This window comes from Tenrec ecaudatus, chromosome 15 (assembly GCF_050624435.1).
Source record: "Tenrec ecaudatus isolate mTenEca1 chromosome 15, mTenEca1.hap1, whole genome shotgun sequence".
Taxonomy (NCBI): Eukaryota; Metazoa; Chordata; class Mammalia; order Afrosoricida; family Tenrecidae; genus Tenrec; species Tenrec ecaudatus.
In genome coordinates this window covers 19,618,524-19,636,237 of record NC_134544.1, presented here as the reverse complement: position 1 = coordinate 19,636,237, position 17,714 = coordinate 19,618,524, and the positions used below count along the sequence as shown (strand labels likewise).

The window sequence follows — 17,714 nt, the reverse complement described above, 5'->3', positions numbered from 1 at the left end:
TTTCATCACTAGTGACTCATAGCGACCTTGTGGGACAAAGTAGAGCCATCCCCATAGAATCTCTGAAGCTGTTAATCCTCAGCTTTTGCCCCCACAGAGTGACTGGTGGATTTGAACTACCAACCTTGTGGTTTCCAGTCCGATGCTTAACCACTGGGCTACCAGAGCATCAGCATCTGGAGGGCACATGTTACAGTAGAGTGTCTCATCCAATGTCTCCAGTGTCCTGTTAAGTAAAGTAAGGCTGAGGGAGCAAACATCTTCTCCAGGCTCCTATGACTGCTATGATCACCAGGCTGTCACTCAGGTTTACACACACACACACACACACAAACACACACAAACACAAACACACACGCACCCCTACCTCACTTCCCTGTGCCATGTGGGTATGTGATAGGTGAGTCCTAGGTAGACTCTCATTTTCAATTCCTCTCTCCTTCTAACCCTTCTGAACTTGATCCTTGACTCAGTGCTGCCCTTTTGAGTTTAAATGGCTAGATTATTCTAAGGTGTGTGTGCGCCTCCCTAGGGTTACTGCTCCCTTTACAGACCTGTTGTTATTTGGCTGAAAAGTGCTCTTTGGGAGTGAATTCAGTTCCAGACTGGAAGGGTGGCTAAGGATCATATATAGACTCAGGCTCCATGCGTCTCTGACCAGCAAGCCTGGTCTCTTTGATGACTTGAAGTCTTGCCCACGTTTCTCGCCCACTCTATCCAGGCTAGGCTAGAGTTCGCCCTTAGACAGCAGCTGGTAGTGGCAGCCAGGTGTTCACATGGCCCATTAGATCAGCATGGTTGTCTACCTACTGATGAAATGTGAAAACCATAGAATAGCTTACCTTATAGAGGAACAGACGATTTCCTTTGGAAAGCTAAATCACCACGCCTCTTTGATTGTCTGTGGTTTTGATTCTGTTTTCCTGATTACCTTCCGGTTTTCGGGGCCCGCACCCCAAAGGCAAACACAACAGTCTGGTCTATCCAGAGATGGTGCTCATCCCTCACCGCACCCGGCGTGGCTGAGGGCCGTCACTGGTTCCAGAAAGCTTACTGCTTCTCTGGGCTGTCCAGAGGTCACCACAGAGAGATGGGAAGCATAGTCACTGGGCAGCCACCATGTCCTGATGGTGTCCACATAGGCCCCATCCACTAGGAGTGCTCTGGTGGAACTGCATGCAACTGGAGAGAGTTGACACTGTGAACTCAACCCCGAGCATATTGTTAGGATCTGGGGGAACCCTGGTGGCACGGTGATCACGCACTGAGCTGAGATCCACAGGCCGGCTCTTGGAATCCACCAGTGGCTCCTTCGCAGAAAGATGCAGCTTTCTCCTTCCCTAAACACACCGGGCCAGTGTGTCCTGTCCTGTAGGGCGAGGGGTTTGTTTTGGGGAGTGGGTAGGAGAGTGAGACCTAGCCTTCACAAAAACCAGGAAGCTTTAGGGTTCTCTGTTTGGGCTTTGTTTCCTGTTAACATAAACTTTGTTTTTGGTAGAAAACTTAAAATTCCAGGAAGCCACCAAGTCATGTCAGTGTAATATTATTCTCTGTAAATGTGTATAACATGCAGTCCTAGATCTAAAAGACACCCACTCGGAGGAGGAATTGCTTCTTTTGAGTTTATGAAGTGAGGGGCCAACGGGACAGAGGAATTGAAGAGTCCCCGTTAGTTAAAGGTGATCATGAAAGCACCTATTTCACCAGGAAGCGGTGCCCAGAATTCCCAGATTTTGTATCATTAGCCGTTGTCGAGGGCAGGGGGAGTTCTCAATGCCCTGTGACTGCTGACCAAGATCTGGGGGCTATGAGAGGAAGTTCAAATCCCTCCCTCCGTCCCCCACTACCAGTATCCATTTGTAGTGTTCTTTCCACCAAAGTGCTGCTACATGTTTCTTTTGAAATGCCTCCACTTCCACGGAGGAGCCCTGGTGGCCTAGTGCTTACACATTGGGCTACTAAACACAAGGTTAGCTGTTTGAAACCACCAGCTGCTCTGTGAGAGAAAGTGAGGCTATTCCCATAAAGAATTACAATCTCAGAAACTGACCAGGGCCAGTTCTACTCTGCCCTGTAGGGTCTCTGAGTTGGAATCGACTTGATGGCAAACTCGATGCATTTGGGTTACTTCCATGGAGTAAGGGGTGAGACAGGACCATATGCAGTCATGTGGAGACTGCGCTCAGCCAAGGTGTGAGCAATCAGTGTCTGAGATCTATCATCGCTCATGCTTCATATTGGCTATGCCACCGGAAGTGCTGAGTAAGGTAGACGGTGTGCCATGTCGTGGTGTAAAGACTCATGGAAGCCTTCCTAACAAACCGTGTGCGTAGCAGCCAGATTGGTGGCCTCAGGTGGAGAGTGAGGTCCCTGGTGACGTCCAGGTGCCACCATAAGGAGGGTCCCTCTCCCTTCCATCCAGGCCTTTTCTGTCCAGTTAGAGACCCACTCTAGAGATGCGACTCTGTCTGTGGGGACCACCCGATTAATTACTCTGACTTCATGGCCCAGTCAAGTGGCCAGTGTAAGGGATTCTTTTTTTAAATTTAACTTTCCCTGATGAATTTACCAGATGAGGCTCCTTTACTGCCTAACTGGTGAGCTGCCTCTATGCTGAAGGGCTGTGCTGGGCACTCATGCAGGACCCGCTGGCATCAGAGGCAGCCGTCCCCTCTCCATCCAATCTGTGCCAAATGGCCACAGCCGGGCACGGTGGCACGGGCCTGGCAGCGCCAGCTTGGCAGTCCTTCCCACACCGCTTCAGCAGCTGCAGAATGCCATGCAGAGAAACGAAGGGACCGAGCAGAGGGCTCCAGGGGGAGGCATGGGGGAGAACGCTGAAATTCACAGAAAGACTCGCCTGGCCTCCGGAGCATAGGTGTTCTAAAACACCTGGCGATTCAAATGAGTGAAGCAGGTGCAGGGGTACAGCACGGGGCATTTTTCAGTCAGAACCCTATTTGTTGACATTTTAATGGTGGACATGTGACCTTGTCAAATTCCACCGATCGCCCCCAAAGAGCCACACTCCTTGCCGCTGTGCCGATGCTGACTGACGAGTTAAGTTACAGAGCAGACGCGGGAGAAGCCCCAGGTTGGTTTGAAAATCATGGGATTGGATTGCCAGAGCTTTCTTCTGATTTGCTACAGGACTGTGCGTCTTGGGGTTTCCGTACCTGTAATCTTTGCCAGCAGTGAAAAAGAGGAAGACCGCACAGAGATGGATTGACACAGTAGCTGCAGTCATGAGTTCAAAGAAAATCATGGCGCGGGATGGCACAGGATCAGGCAGGTTGTCGTTTTGTGGCACCCAGGTCGGCACCCAAAAGCACTCTTTATGGGCGAGGATCACCAGGTCTTTTTTTAACAGGCTAGCACTTAACCATTGTGCCATCAAGCTCCATAGTGCTGCAGCTTATCCTTAGAAACTTCTTTTAGGGTGAAGGCTAACCCATCGTCTGTCTTCTCGGTTTAGCCACAGTACCAATTGATTACAGCGGTTACCCACCGTCACCCTCCTCCTTCCCTCTCTTCTGTTCACAGGCTGCCTATTCTGTATGAGCGGGCCCCAGAAGTCTGTGGGGGAGATTCGTCTTTTCATCCCATTTGTCGGAGAACGTGGTGAAGCTTCTGTAGGACATGGCAGAGCTTCCTTGTTCTCCCCACCCAGCTCTCTAGACCCCTCATTTGTAAGAAACCAGCACCAATGACCTTGCAGGGCATCCTGGGGTAGGAGCAGGACAGAAGTAGCTCAGCAGAGCGTGGCATCCAGCCTTGGGTTCTCTGTCCAGTCAGGGCGACCTTGGGCAATAGGCCTTTCCCTGCATGACTGCTTGGCAGAAATGCTGCCCAGGGAAGGGGTGGGTATGTGTGCCAACTCCCAACATTCCATGATCTTATTGAACCAACAGATTTGATTGAGGGATTTTGCTTTTCTCCCCCAGACTTATCCAATTAAAATACCAACCTTGTTTGTTTTAGCCTCTCACTATTATCAACACCCATTTATCCACATTGGTGACAGAAAGGAAGCATCACTGAGAAGTTCATGGGGCTAGGGAAAATTATTTTCAAAACTTGATTTAAAGTATGAATCAGAAGACTTGACCAAGTGGATGGACACAGTAGCTGACACATACCAGCGGTGAAGCTACTTCGGGACCAGACAGGGTTTGTGCTGTGGTGTGGAGGGTTTGCTAGGAGTCACACCAGTGCTGGGGCACTCCGCAACCACAACGTGCAGTCCGAACTTCACCGTGTTTATCAGGTCACCCGCCCCAGCACCACTGTACTGCTGTGCTCCCACTGCGGAGGGCAGGCAGCACCCGTGTCCCCTGGGGCAGACCCCTGCGATTCAGTTACTAGGGGGTTGCAGATCGCAGCTTGTAAGATTCCGTCCTCCAAGTGCCTGCCTTGTGACCTCCCTGCAGGCGGGAAGGAAAGAGACCCTTTCTGTTAGTGGCCAAAGAGGCATGCGGCAGTTGCTGTCGCCAAGACGTTAGAAGCAGACATTTATAAGCAGTTTACCTCTCCTAAGCTATGATGAAAAGCGATATAATGCATATTGCTTTCATCAGAAAGCTGGAATGATGATTGCTAGCTCAGTTAGAGAAACCAGCTTTTGTTTTGTTTGATTTCATTTTGTAAACATATTCCGGTTCACAAAGGACATGTCACGGACTCCAGGAAGCCTTGGCATAACTTCAGTCCATTTATTAGGGGCCATTGAGACAGCTCCAACACATGGTGACCGGTACACAGCAGAACAAACACTGCCAGGCTCGGCACCATCCACTCATGGTTACGTTTGAAAGTAACCATGAAAGTCCATCTCATTGAAAGTTGTGTGTGTGTGTGTGTGTGGTGTGTGTGTGTGTGTGTGTGTGTGTGTATGTGTGTGTGTGTGTTCCTGCATTTTACCAAGCATGGTGTTTTCTACGGACTGGTCTCTCCTGCTCACATGTCCAAAGTGTGTGAGAGGGCATTTTGCCATTTTTACTTCATATGTACATTTAAAGTGACAAAATCATTTAGACAGATTTAGGCCATAATCAGATGTAAGGGTAACTAAACACACCTTCCGTGCACTTACCGAGCGGGCTCACGTGCCACCCTGTAATGAAAATCTCAGTGCCTTTGCCAGTGCTGCCCACATAGAATGGAGCTAAGCGACAGAAGATGGATCATTTTTATATATTAGCAGTGACATAGGAATATGACATCACCGCCTTGTGAAGGAGCCCTGGAGTCCCTATTGTGTGAACTGTGAACTGCTAACCAAAAGGTCAGCAGTTCAAACCCACCAGCCACTTTGTGGGAGAAAAATGTGCCTATCTGCTGCTGTCAAGATTGGTGGCCTCAAAAACCTTGTGCACTGAGTCACCGGGAGTTGGAATCAGCTCAGTGGCAGTAGGTTTACCCTCGACCCCTTGTGATCTCATTGTTTGGGAAGTTTTATTGCACCATGTACCTAATTATATACATAGTCGGAATGATGTCATACATGTGTACTTTTTTTTTTTAGTTGACACTAAATAACGCCTGGCAGAGCCTGGTGATGAGTACATTGGCTTTAAGAACCCTGAGTCGAGGGCGCACCAGCAGTGACGGGGTATTTCAAACAAAAAGTAATAGGTGAACTAAAAATAGTGATAGCATTCTCACAATTTTGAATTTTATGGACAGAAATGTGCTTCTAAGCACCCCTCCCCACACACATGTGCTTTCTTTCATGTATAGGACCTGAAACACAGCCTTGTAAATATGTCCTTCTAGGCAAGTTTTTATCTTTCACTTACTTTCTTTTGGAAAAACTTTGAAAATACCCAGTACAAGCCATATCCTGGTTTATGCTGAGCTTCGTAATAAGTATTCCAAGCTGGTTCTTGATAATTTGTTAACAAGGCCTTTTTAACACTTTGGACAGGTGCACATACTGTTTCCAATCTTCACGGTTAATTATTCGATTTTGTATTTGATGCCAGAACACCCTGACTCCTAATCACTGCTCATTGTTGCAAGTCCATTATATTCTAACTGTGTGAGTGCTCCCATTGACCTTGAACTGACATTATAAGCTGTGTCTAATCTTTTCAGTCTATATTTCTAATGCTGCTTTTCTCTCTCCCTTTTTTCTGATCCCTGTTTAGCATCACAACAGGGCTTCCTCTGAGCCCAGCAGCTGACTCGGCCCGATCAGCGAGGCACGCCCTCTCCCTCATTGCCACCGCCAGGCCACCCGCCTTCATCACCACCATAGCCAAAGAGGTGAGCGGACGCTCCGGCATGCTCCAGCGGGCTCACCGCCGCACAGCCCTTCCAGCTGGTCTAGAACAATGCAGTTCTTCAGTGATTATGCGCCCGCGTGTGCATACCCACTAAGTTTCACAGTGGGGAATTCTTTACATGTGCTTTTAAAATTTCTCTACCGATCATGTACATGGGAGAAAGATGGGGCTTTCTACTCCCATGAAGAGTTCGTCTCAGAAACTCAGTGGGGGTAGTTCCACCCTGGCCTATGGACCCAAAGGCAGTGAGTTTTGAGTTTATAACATGCATATTATAGCACGTGGTTGCCATTGGATACCATTGGCACTCTCCGCCCCATCCTTCAACCAAACGAAACGCAAGCCTGGCCCTGCACCGTGCTCACGGGTGTTGCTGTGTTTGAGCTCATGGGGCAGCCATTGTGTCCATGCATCCCGTCCAGGGGCTGCCTCTCTCTTGCTGACCCGGTTTCACTCGGCATGATGTCCTTCCCCAGCGTTTCCATCGTACCTGAGACAGCCTCACCACCCTCGCTTCTTAGGAGTGTTCTGCCTCTGGTCCTTACAGTAGGGATGTGGCCATGCTGTGGAAAGCCCCTGGTACATTCCGAATTCTTTGCCAGTAGCACAGGGCAAAGGCATCACTTTGCAGTCGAGTTGACCCTGTTTCCAGCCTTCACATGCTTATGAAGTGGTTGAAAGTGCCGTGGCTCGGACAGCCACACCTTAGCCCTCATTCTTGCTCCCCACGCCCACCCCCATATCATAGTCACATATTACACACGTCCATGGTTAAATTGCTTTTATCAAGTGTACATCATCACAATTGGTTCTAGTGCTTCCTTCCCCCTCCTGCATTCATTGTTTGCTCCCCAAATTCCCTTACCCTCCCTGCCCCCCTCCCCCGCCCGCCGCACACTCCCGATAAACCATTGCCTCGGTTATTGTGTGTGTGTGTGTCCGCCCCGTCTGTGCTTCACAGACTGGGAAACCCGCCAAACAATAAGAAACAAATACAAAATGGCAAGAAGAACATAATACAAAGGCATCTTTGCTTTCTAAAGTAAGTTCTTTCGCAGAGAATTTGCCCGATGCAGATATTTATTTCTCAATTACTGTTCCATGGATGTCGATTTCAGATCAGAGTAAAATGAAATCCTGGACAGTGTTCATCTTTTCTCTATTTACCACAATGTTGCTTACTGACCCAGTTAGGATTTTTTTCTTTTTGTGAAGCTGGAACCCTACCGAAGGCTGTCGTGATTGATCTTAATCAGTAAATGCTTCGGGTTCTCTTCAATGGAAGGAAATGAGATTGTATAATCTGCACAGCACAGTTTGTAGACAAGCCTCCCTCCCATCTTGCTGCAGCGTGTTCCTCCCTGTAGGCTGACTTCGTGGATCATTTGCTCAGCAAACAGAATCCAGAAATAAGGCGAAGGGCTACGAACTAGATGCCCACCTTTCCTGGAGTACCCCTTGTCTTGTTTTATACTCTTTTTTAGTCTGGGCTCAGGTTCTACAGGAGCACAATTAAGTATGCTCAAATTCTCACTCTTCAGAATGTAATTCATACTTTCTTTTTTTTAAAATCATTTTATTAGAGACTCATATAACTCATCACAATCCATACATACATCAACTATGTAAAGCACATTTGTACATTCATTGCCCTCATCATTCTCAAAACATTTGCTCTCCATGTAAGCCCCTGGCTTCAGCTCCTCATTTTTCCCCCCTCTGTCCCCGCTCCCCCCTCCCTCATGAACCCTTGATAATTTTTAAATTATTATTTTGTCATATTTTACACTGTCTGATGTCTCCCTTCACCCACTTTTCTGTTGTCCGTCCCCCAGGGAGGAGGTTATATGTAGATCCTTGTAATTGGTTCCCCCTCTCTACCCACCCTCCCTCCATCCTCCCAGTATTGCCACTCTCACCACTGGTCAATCTATACTTTCTTAAGACCCACACAGACAAACACCTTTGCTTGGTCAGTAAAACCATGGGAAACATCTTCCTTGATATGCACTCTCAGCCAAACTCCATCTATCATATGTGTTATTGCTAACACTTTGCCAGTTCAAGATTTCTCCCGGATTTCATTGGGTGATACCTGAGTACATCAGTCCTGTGCAGCCATCAGCAACACCCATTTTCAAATTTTTCATCCCCATCAGCACTCTGTGCTTTGGGTGCTCATATAGGCTCTCCAAGTTAACTCATTTACTTGAGTAAATATTTGGTGATAATTTTTCCCTGTTAAGGGTATGCAACTGAAAATATACAAAAAACATTCACATTTTACAAGTCGAGTATCTACCTGTAATAGACTCTAACCTAATCGCATACCAGCCCTTCAACTATAAACAAAAATATTACTCATAAACTTGCTAATTGTTTTCCCTATTACATGGCACCATTATAGACTTGAGTGCCAGTTGATCCCCACACTCTGCATGTCTCACTAATTGCCCACATCTAACGGAAAACCTAGTGAAACGCAGTGAACCAACTACAGGAGCCTTGCAGGTCTTCACAGAGGGGGACATGGCCAGGGTGTTAAGCCTGCAGAGTTTCATGAGGCCCTCTCCCTCTGCATGAAAAATGTGCAGGCCCCCCTCGCTGAGTTGTTTCTCCTGGAGCCGTGTTGAATCTTTAAAATATGAGGTAAATACCCTCCGAGTCTGCCTGGATAACCTCAAGCCTGTTGGGCCTTTGTCCAGCCCAGAGTCATTCTTAACAGGTGTGCAACTGATGTTTGTGACCTGAAGGTACTAGAAGGAGGGAGGTCCGAATAGCAGTTCACATGTCAAAGGAGACAGTGAATTTGAATTCATAACTAAGACAGATTTGTAGAAATATCGACGTGGCTGCTTGTCCAATGGTGTAGAGATTTATCGTGAGATTTGACTGCATATAGAACCCATATATGTAGCTATGATCTTTATGTTTTGGAGTACCCTATATTTTTTATTTGCATTTGTATATGGTACTTGGGTGTCTAAATGAATAGTTTTATTAGCCAGTGGAAATTTTTAACTTTTTGTCCCGTCAGTGGGAGATGCACAGATCATAAGTAATCTGACATATATTGAGTAGCTTCCCATCACATCAGTGTGACCACATGGTCAAGTCCTACAAATGCCAGGCATTAATTCAGCTTCCTTTTAAAGGGCTTAAGCAATTATGGTTGTGAGTTTACTTTGTGCCACGTACATTTGAGTGTTTCTGGTTTTGTTTTTTAAGTAAATGTTAGAATAGTCCTCCTTTGGGTTTTGTCTACCCATTGCCTCGAATCAACTCTGACTCATACTGACCCTTTGGAGAATTTTATTGGGCAGTGCTTATTGAGTTATGATCTAAATATATTCTTTATGCAATCAAAAGTATTTCCTGACTCAACCTAGGAGGCTTCTTTTTGTTGACTTTTTAATTTTAATTCATGCATCAACCCCAAACCAAACCCACTGCCGCCACCAACTCTATTCCGAGCAGCTCTGTGGAGGGCTTCTGAAACTATGAAGCTCGAGCACAGACAGCCTCCTACACAGAAGGGTGGTGGGCTTGAACTGCCAACCTTGCATTTAACAATTCCCCACTAAACCCATTGCACACTCAGGGCTTCTCGTTTTATAGCTGGCAAATATAAGAGACCAGTAGCTGGAAATGTAAACCTCTTCTCGATGTCCACCTCACCTGCAGTGTGGGAATGTTTTTCTAGGTGCACAGACACACTGCTCTTGCCGCCAATGCCCAGTCGCAGCAGAGCATCCACACCACCACTCTGGCTCGAGCGAAAGGGGAGATTCTGAGAGTCATTGAAATTCTTATTGAAAAGATGCCCGCAGATGTGGTGGATCTCCTCGTGGAGGTGAGGCCATCTGTTTTCAGTGTTGCTTCAATAGGCTTGCCTATACCGGTTTGTAAGGTGAACTGGCATGCGTGTTTCTTGTGCGTCTGAAGGAGGGACTGAGGGAAGGGAGGACGCGAGAGGGAGGGAGTGAATGTGTATGAGTGAGTAGCAATAAAAACGAATAATCTTTTCTCTCAAAATATCCTCAAAGTTCAAAATGCCTGCTATGTCCCTGCACTATCCACAAGCAATTGGTTTATGTGGGCATAATTTTTAAAGAATAATTTTATGCTTAAATATGTGCTGCCAATATGGTACATAAATATGAATTACCTTTAAAGCAAGTAATTCTGTCTTCTTACTTTACCGTACCATATCATAAATTTTGTTACTTAAAAGGATAGTCTATGGTATATAAGATGCTTTTACATTTTGTTGTGTGTGAAAGTTAGTATTAGAACAACACTGTCTAGACTTGTCCTGGGCACAGGAGGCGTGCATTTCAGAGAAATGTGTATATGATGGTTGTTTTGACCGTGTCGTCTCTGTGAAAGGTCATGGACATCATCATGTACTGCCTTGAAGGATCTCTGGTCAAAAAGAAAGGCCTTCAGGAGTGCTTCCCAGCCATCTGCAGGTAAAGAAGTCCCCGCCCACCCCCAGCTACTTTAAAAAGTCTCTCTCTCTCTGCCTGTGGTTAGCTACTTGTCTTACTCAATTACTATTCCTTACTATTTCAATTATTTGTTAGTTTTTGCCTGCATCCTGGCTAAAGCCATTTAGACATCTTAGAGTAAAAGGCATACTAGGCACCTGTTTACAATTGGGTCATGATAACATTTTGCTTAACACTTAAAATAAATGGATGAGAGATAGCAAATTCCTAGTTGGTAGTGGAAGTTTCTAACTTAGCGGAGAAGAGGAACTTGTCACCAAGAGTAACCTTTGCGCACCTTTTCTCCAGTCTGAGTTTAAAAAAAAAAAAAGGAAGTCACTGTATGTTTTCTGCTCTACTGAATATTGAGATGTTCCTTATGTGTAAACATGGGGGGAAAAAAGAGTAGTCAGTCAAACATTTTATAACCAGTGTAGTATAGTGGGATCACTGATGGGGTCGTGGGTTACTTGGGTTGGTAACCAGAAGTTCGGCAGTTTGAAAGCATACTATTGCTTGGGAGAAAGATGAAGCTTTCTATTCTTGTAAAAATTACCCAAAGGGGCAGCCCCCACCCACCCCAAAGTAGTTCACAGTTCACTGCTCTCACCGTTTTTCGTTTGAGGCACATTGTGATTGAAAGAATTTTCCTCTTCCTTGTAGTTCAGAAGGAACCCTGGTGGGTGGGTGATGGCTATGCATTGGGCTGCCATCCACAAGATCGGCGGGTCAGAACCTCCCAAGAAGTTCCAGTTTCTGAAACCCACAGGGGCAGTTCTCCCCTGCCCTGGAGGCTCGGCGTGACTCTGTGGCAGTGTGTGTTTATCGACAGACATGATGTTTAAGAGTGTTTCAGTGGAAACACGGCAGGCATTTTCTCACGGTCGCATAGCATGCAGACGAGGTTCTGGTTTGAGAGTTTTTGGACTCTCGGGCACATGTTGTTGAGGAGGCCCTCAACAGAACATGAACCCAGGTACGTCCAGGGCTTGTTCTGACTGAGATCCGAGGAGACAGTTCACTAGAAAGGTGACGTGTAAAAGCGTGTCCCGTCTGGAGTGCCTGGCCCCTGTCAGGTACTCTGGGAAGCAGGAACCATTTCCCTCTGGTGCACGGGCAAATCCCTGCCGCCTCCAACGACGCCTGTCACGTAGAGACGTTCAAAGAATATTGCATGAGTGAATGATCCGTCCACTAAAAGAATGATGTGCCCGCCAGTAGCTTCAACTTCTTCCTAAACATTTAAAAAGCGTTCTAAAAACCTGAAACAAGCATCAGTTCTGGATTTCTGACCTTACTCCATGTTGTTCTAGTGGAGATGGTAGAACAACGGAGAGGTGTTCTAAGATCTTTACTCCAGGTTCATGGCCCCTGAGGGCTGTTCCTGGACATTCCCCTTCTGACTGCCCGGCCACCACACTGGGAAGGAGCATCACTGATTTCCCTGGGGTGTCCCACCGGAAGCTTGAGAACAATCTCCTGCTCTAGCCAGGCTCTGTGGGTTCCTGAGGACTCCTGTGTTTCTTTGTTAAATAAACCTGGGGATTCTAAGGACGCGGCTGAGGGTGTTCCCACAAGACAGACCGTCCACGGTGCACTACTCGTTTGGAAAGAGTTGCCCGTAGCCGGCACTGCAGAAGGCCTGCCGAGACTGCAGCTCCAACCACCGCTCAGTAGTTGGCCCTTCTCAAGCGCACCTGAGAGAGTTGAACACGTAGACTTAGTGCAAAAGACATGCAGCGCATTGATTTCGATGTCTTCTCACCTATATTCCCAAATTAAGAGAGACTGCCAAGAGAGCTGTGGGCTTAGACATGCTGGCTAGGCTCCGAGCACCTGCCCAATGTCCTCTTCAGTGTCGCCCTGCAGGCTGCCTTGCGGGCCTTCCAGGTGAGGTTCCGGGAAACCCTCCCGCACATTTCCTCCAGGGCCGCCTCCTGGACTTTCGGTGTCTTCTCCAGGAAGGGCCCACCCAGACATTTCTTTCAGACCTCACCGGCAGGCATCATTTGTCTGTTTAGTCCTAAGAACTAGCCACTGCGTGGGTTCAATCCTCCCCTCTTTGGCTAAGCCAGTTCCATCCAGTCCATTCCAACTCAGTGACCCTATCGGACAGAAAGGGACCCCAGAGGATGGCTGAGCTGTAAAATCTTTACAAACACTGACTACCTGCCTGCCTTATCTTTCTTCTGTGGAGCAGCTGCAGGTGGGAACAGCCCGCTTCCTGGTCAGCAGCCCAGCGTTGAACCCGTGGGGCCACCCAGGTGCCTGTGGCCACCAGAGAGCCCAAAGCCAAATTCCCTGCTTCCCTTCCGTATGATGTAGCTGTGTTTCTCATGCTCCTTGCATCATTTTCCTCTGTTACATGTCAGGTCATCATGAGTTGGGGCCAATTCACTAGCTGCTAGCAAAACTGTAATACACACATACAACGTCTATTGAATTTCAGAAGCTGCGGAAGCAAACCAGTCACTGTAGCATAATAGCCGCTGTGCTTATTTTCTAAAAACACAGCGACTTCTTTCTCTCCAGTGAAATGCTGGAGATCTCCCTGGAGTGTCGTTCGTGTCTGTAGGTATTGTCCTCATAATACCCTCAGGAAAAGATTTTAAATTCACATAATTTTAGTTGCTGTATAGCAACCTGTATAACCGTAGATTTAAATATGTCCCGATACTTTACTTTTTAGTTCCAGGAGTAGTATTAATAATATAGTGGCATCCATTAATAATACAAGGAAGTTGCTGAGATTTCAATGCCCTTGAAAGAATAGAGCGCGGCACACACATCTTTCAAAAACAGTTATCCAAAATAGTATCCAAAACAGTATCCGGCTTTTAACAAAGGAGGGCCTATTCAGAAATGCAGCTGGGGGTCCTGTAGGACACACATAGGTGAGCAGCAAGACTCTCGCCGCTGCCTTCGTTTTGTTTCCGCGTACACAGAGGATGAGGTGCACTAAGTTAACATTTAAAGAGTGAATCCCTCCAGATTCTTACCCGTCTCATTGGAATTTGCTTCGCTTTGCCTTCATCGGTCTCCTAGGTGATCTTAAAGAAAAAAAAGATCATTGAGCCCTCTAGATAACTGTCGGAGGCAGAAGTACAGAGCGTTCTGAGTAATTTACATTTAATTGCCTGGAATATAAATGCGACAGCATCCTCAGTTAAAAATACCCTAGCCTCTCAGAAAGTAGAACGAACTCCTTTCAAGGCTTACGAGGATAAACATCCCTGAAGTTTCCTCCGAGTTCATGGTGAAAATTTAGTTGGCCACCCCTCCGCTGTGCACTGGAACATCCTTGTGAAGTCTCTCCATTCAGCCGAGTGGTCCACATGGAGCCGGCCCTGCTCGATATAGTCTGGTGATGGCCCTTTGTGTCGGCCGTGATGCCAACACGTTGTGCCCCTGTATGTGATGCAGTAGTCTAACGCATGAAACTGGACACCAGTCATTTTGATGTACTCTGTGCAGACGTTACTGCTAGGAGCAATGTCCACACACGTACTGGAAGGGTGGTTTATTCAGATTGCAGGAGCAAGCAGCTTCACTGTTCTGAGCTCCCCCTGTCAGCACTGCGGTGGTCGCCTCTCTTCCTGAGGAATGAGAGCAGCACCCATACCGACAAAGGACTCGGGATTTCTAAAATGAAGTTGTAAGTTGATGGAACTAAAACCAGACTGATTGCCATTGAGTCGATTCTGATTCATAACAACCCTTAGAGGGCAGAAAAGAGCTGCCCCTGTGAGTTTCCGAGACTGAGACTCTTTACAGGAGTAAGAAGCCGCTCTTTCTCCCAGGGGGCAGCTGGTGGTTTCGAACTGCTGGCTTTGCGGTGACCAGCCCACTGCACAGCAGATGCTCCTTGTAAGTTGATAGAAACACGTAAATTCATTTTAGATTTAGGGGCTTTCAGGTTTGATTGTTTTTTATTAATCATTTTATTGGGGGGCTCTTACCGATCTTATAATCCAGAATTCAACTGCATTAAGCACACTTACACATATGTTGCCATCACCATTTCCAAAACATTTTCTTTCTACTTGAGCCCTTGGTATCAGCTCCTCATTTATCCCCTCTTTCCTCCCACCCTCGTGAATCAATTATATTTTATCATTGTTACTTCGCATCATACTATCAATTGTCTCCCTTCACCCACATTTCTACTATTTCTCCTCCTTGGGGCTGAGGTTATAGATCCAACTGTGTGATCAGTTTCTCCCCCCCCCCAAACCACCCCCATCGTGGTATTGCTATGCCTACTGCTTTCATTTTTTTTACTTGTGTTTTATTTTTGGTTTTATTATATTAATCATTTTATTGGGTTCGTATAACTCTTATCACAATCCATACATACATCCACTGTGTCAAGCACATTTGTACATTTGCTGCCATCATCATTCTCAAAACATTTGCTTTCTATTTGAGGTCTTGGTATCAGCTCCTCAATTTTTCTCCTCCCTCCCCACTCTCCCTTCCCTTATGCACCTTGATAATTTATAAATTATTATTTTGTCATATCTTACATTGTCTGACATCTCCCTTTACCCACTTTTCTGTTGTCCCCAGGGAGGAAGTTATATGATAGGAACTGGAGACAAAGGGAGGGTGGGACAGAAAGAGGGAACCGGGTTCATTATTTTTTAATAGCAAAAACTAGATGGACCTCTAAATGTGATTTTTGGCTTAATTACCTCCCTAAAACTGAAAACCAAATTGACTGTGAGCACGTCGATTCTGTCTCATAGCTACCTTCTAGGACAGGGCAGAACAGCCCTTGTGGGGTTCTGGGGCCGTCACTCTTTATGGGAGTCAAAAGCCTTGGCCCTTGACCTCTTACCAAGCAACTGGTGGCTTCTAACTGCTGACCTTGCTGTTAGTAGCCCAACGTGTAACCACTACGCCACCAGGGCTCCTCAGTTACCTCCCTAGGGGGAGATAGTTTGCTTCCATTTCCTTCCTAGTGCCATACAGCAGCCTCGGAAATCCGGGGAACAGTTTTACCCCGCCCTCTAGGACTGACAGGGGCCAGAATCGGCCCCAAGATCGTGGGAATAGCAGCTTCCTCCTCTGCCTGGAAACTCCCAGATAGGTCTTATTTCTCTCGTGCATCTTGATTCTCCTGCTGCTGCTGCCTGCTGTAGTCACGCAGGCGCTTGCTCGCATCGCCCCCATCTGGATACGATAGATGGATGGAAACCCTCCCCGAGCCGCGCCTTCCTCGCAGCCCTGGCATGCTCGACGCCGTTGCAGTCACCTACCTGTCCATCCCTTCTCATCGAGGGGCTTCCTCGTGGGAGCTGACCCACTAGTTGGCCACACCTTCCCTTAAGCTGAGGCGACTTATTGGAAGTATAATTAAGGGTGGCTTAATTTCTATGCCTTTTAAAGACTTGTCAAGTAAATAAATCCACAGATTCAAAATAAGTCTTTCCTTGGGCTCTGTCCCAATTTTCAGTCTAGAAAATAGGAGTACTCGCTGGAGGCACTCGATGGCTGGGCTTGACTAATGACCCCTGCCGGCCTGCCGTGCGCATGGTCCTTAATTCCCACCTAACAAATGGCACCGGGTCTTTGACTGAAGCAGTGTCCTTGACGCACGATGTTTCAGAACTGCAAGTTATAGAATTTCAAGTCCGAAAGGGGCTTGATGTCATGCATTCCCACCTCCAGTCCTGTCTGTGTTCTATCAACTGGCCAGCTGGAGCCCCGCTGTGCTCGGCCCACCTCACCCCTGTGCACTTGTGCAGAAGCTGTGCGTGCCGTGCCCCTCCCTAGGGGATGAGGCGCACTGGGATGCTCCGGGCCTCTGCCACTCTGTAGCCCCTTCTCCCACTTCCGCCCCGCCCCCCCTGGAAGCATGCTCTCCCATCTCCCCTGTGAAACCCTTCCTTCCTCTGCATCTCCTCTGCCTTCTGCTCAGGGTCCTGCTCCCTCTGCCCCAGACAAAAGGCCATTTGTCACTTCTCAGGCCCTTTCTGGTAATGCAGTGTCAGCTTGGCCCCCCTTTCCTAACCCCGCCCCCGCTTTCTCCTTCCTTGTGCATTTGTGTTAATAACTTTTCAATGAGTGTTTATAGCCTTTTCAGATAACACACGTCTTCTTTTTTTTTTCTTTTTCTTTTTTTTCTTTTAACAATTTATTGGGGCTCATACAATTCTTTTCACAGTTCATACATATACATACATCAATTGTATAAAGCACATCTGTACAGTCTTTGCCCTAATCATTTTTTCTCTTTTCTTCTTTTACATTTTATTATGGACTCATACAACTCTTACCACAATCCATACATATACATACATCAATTGTATAAAGCACATCCATACATTCCCTGCCCCAGTCATCAAGGCATTTGCTCTCCACTTTAGCCCCACACGTCTTCTTAACCACACCAAAATGCAGCATGTGGTAGCTGGTACAGCTTTGTTGTGAGGTGAATCTGCAATCTTAGAGTACCCTAAACATTAGACTATATAATTGTAACTCTTTGCTGTATCTTGTACTTTGAGAGAGGCTTTCACCCATGCATGACTCTGTAACATTTAGTCACTGATCTTGAGAAAAATCAATTCCCTTCATATATTTTCACAGTGTAATCTTCAAGATAAAAACAAAATGGCATCTACGATGATGGCTGTTGATCTCATTAGAAAAGCCAATGAGTATACGGATTTCCAAAATTCTAATTTGAACTTGAAAGCTTGAATTTTATTATCGACAGCAAATTCTGCCAGTGCTTTTCCTCAAAGTGACAGGCTCGCTTTCATTTTGATGAAGGTCATTTTCATGAGGCGCCTTGCCAAATTCCCAAGTTAATTGCAAGAACTGTTGTTATGCTGTCAACCACACTTTTCCAGTGGGACGTGGCCAGTTCATTCAGGGATCGACGCGAGGGAGCTGATTGTTCTCACTGCTTCATCAGGACATTGTTAAG

General features: G+C 46.8%; 1 protein-coding gene across 2 annotated transcripts in view; it reads left to right on the top strand.

Annotated features, from left to right (window-relative positions):
* Nucleotides 1–17,714, top strand: part of WDR7 (WD repeat domain 7) — a 363,988-nt gene that overhangs the window by 261,221 nt on the left and 85,053 nt on the right. For both annotated transcript variants that reach the window (XM_075532929.1, XM_075532930.1), the window contains 3 exons: nucleotides 6,150–6,267; nucleotides 9,991–10,140; nucleotides 10,677–10,759. In XM_075532929.1, the coding sequence (XP_075389044.1) occupies nucleotides 6,150–6,267; nucleotides 9,991–10,140; nucleotides 10,677–10,759 (351 nt within the window). The remainder of the gene's footprint in view (nucleotides 1–6,149; nucleotides 6,268–9,990; nucleotides 10,141–10,676; nucleotides 10,760–17,714) is intronic.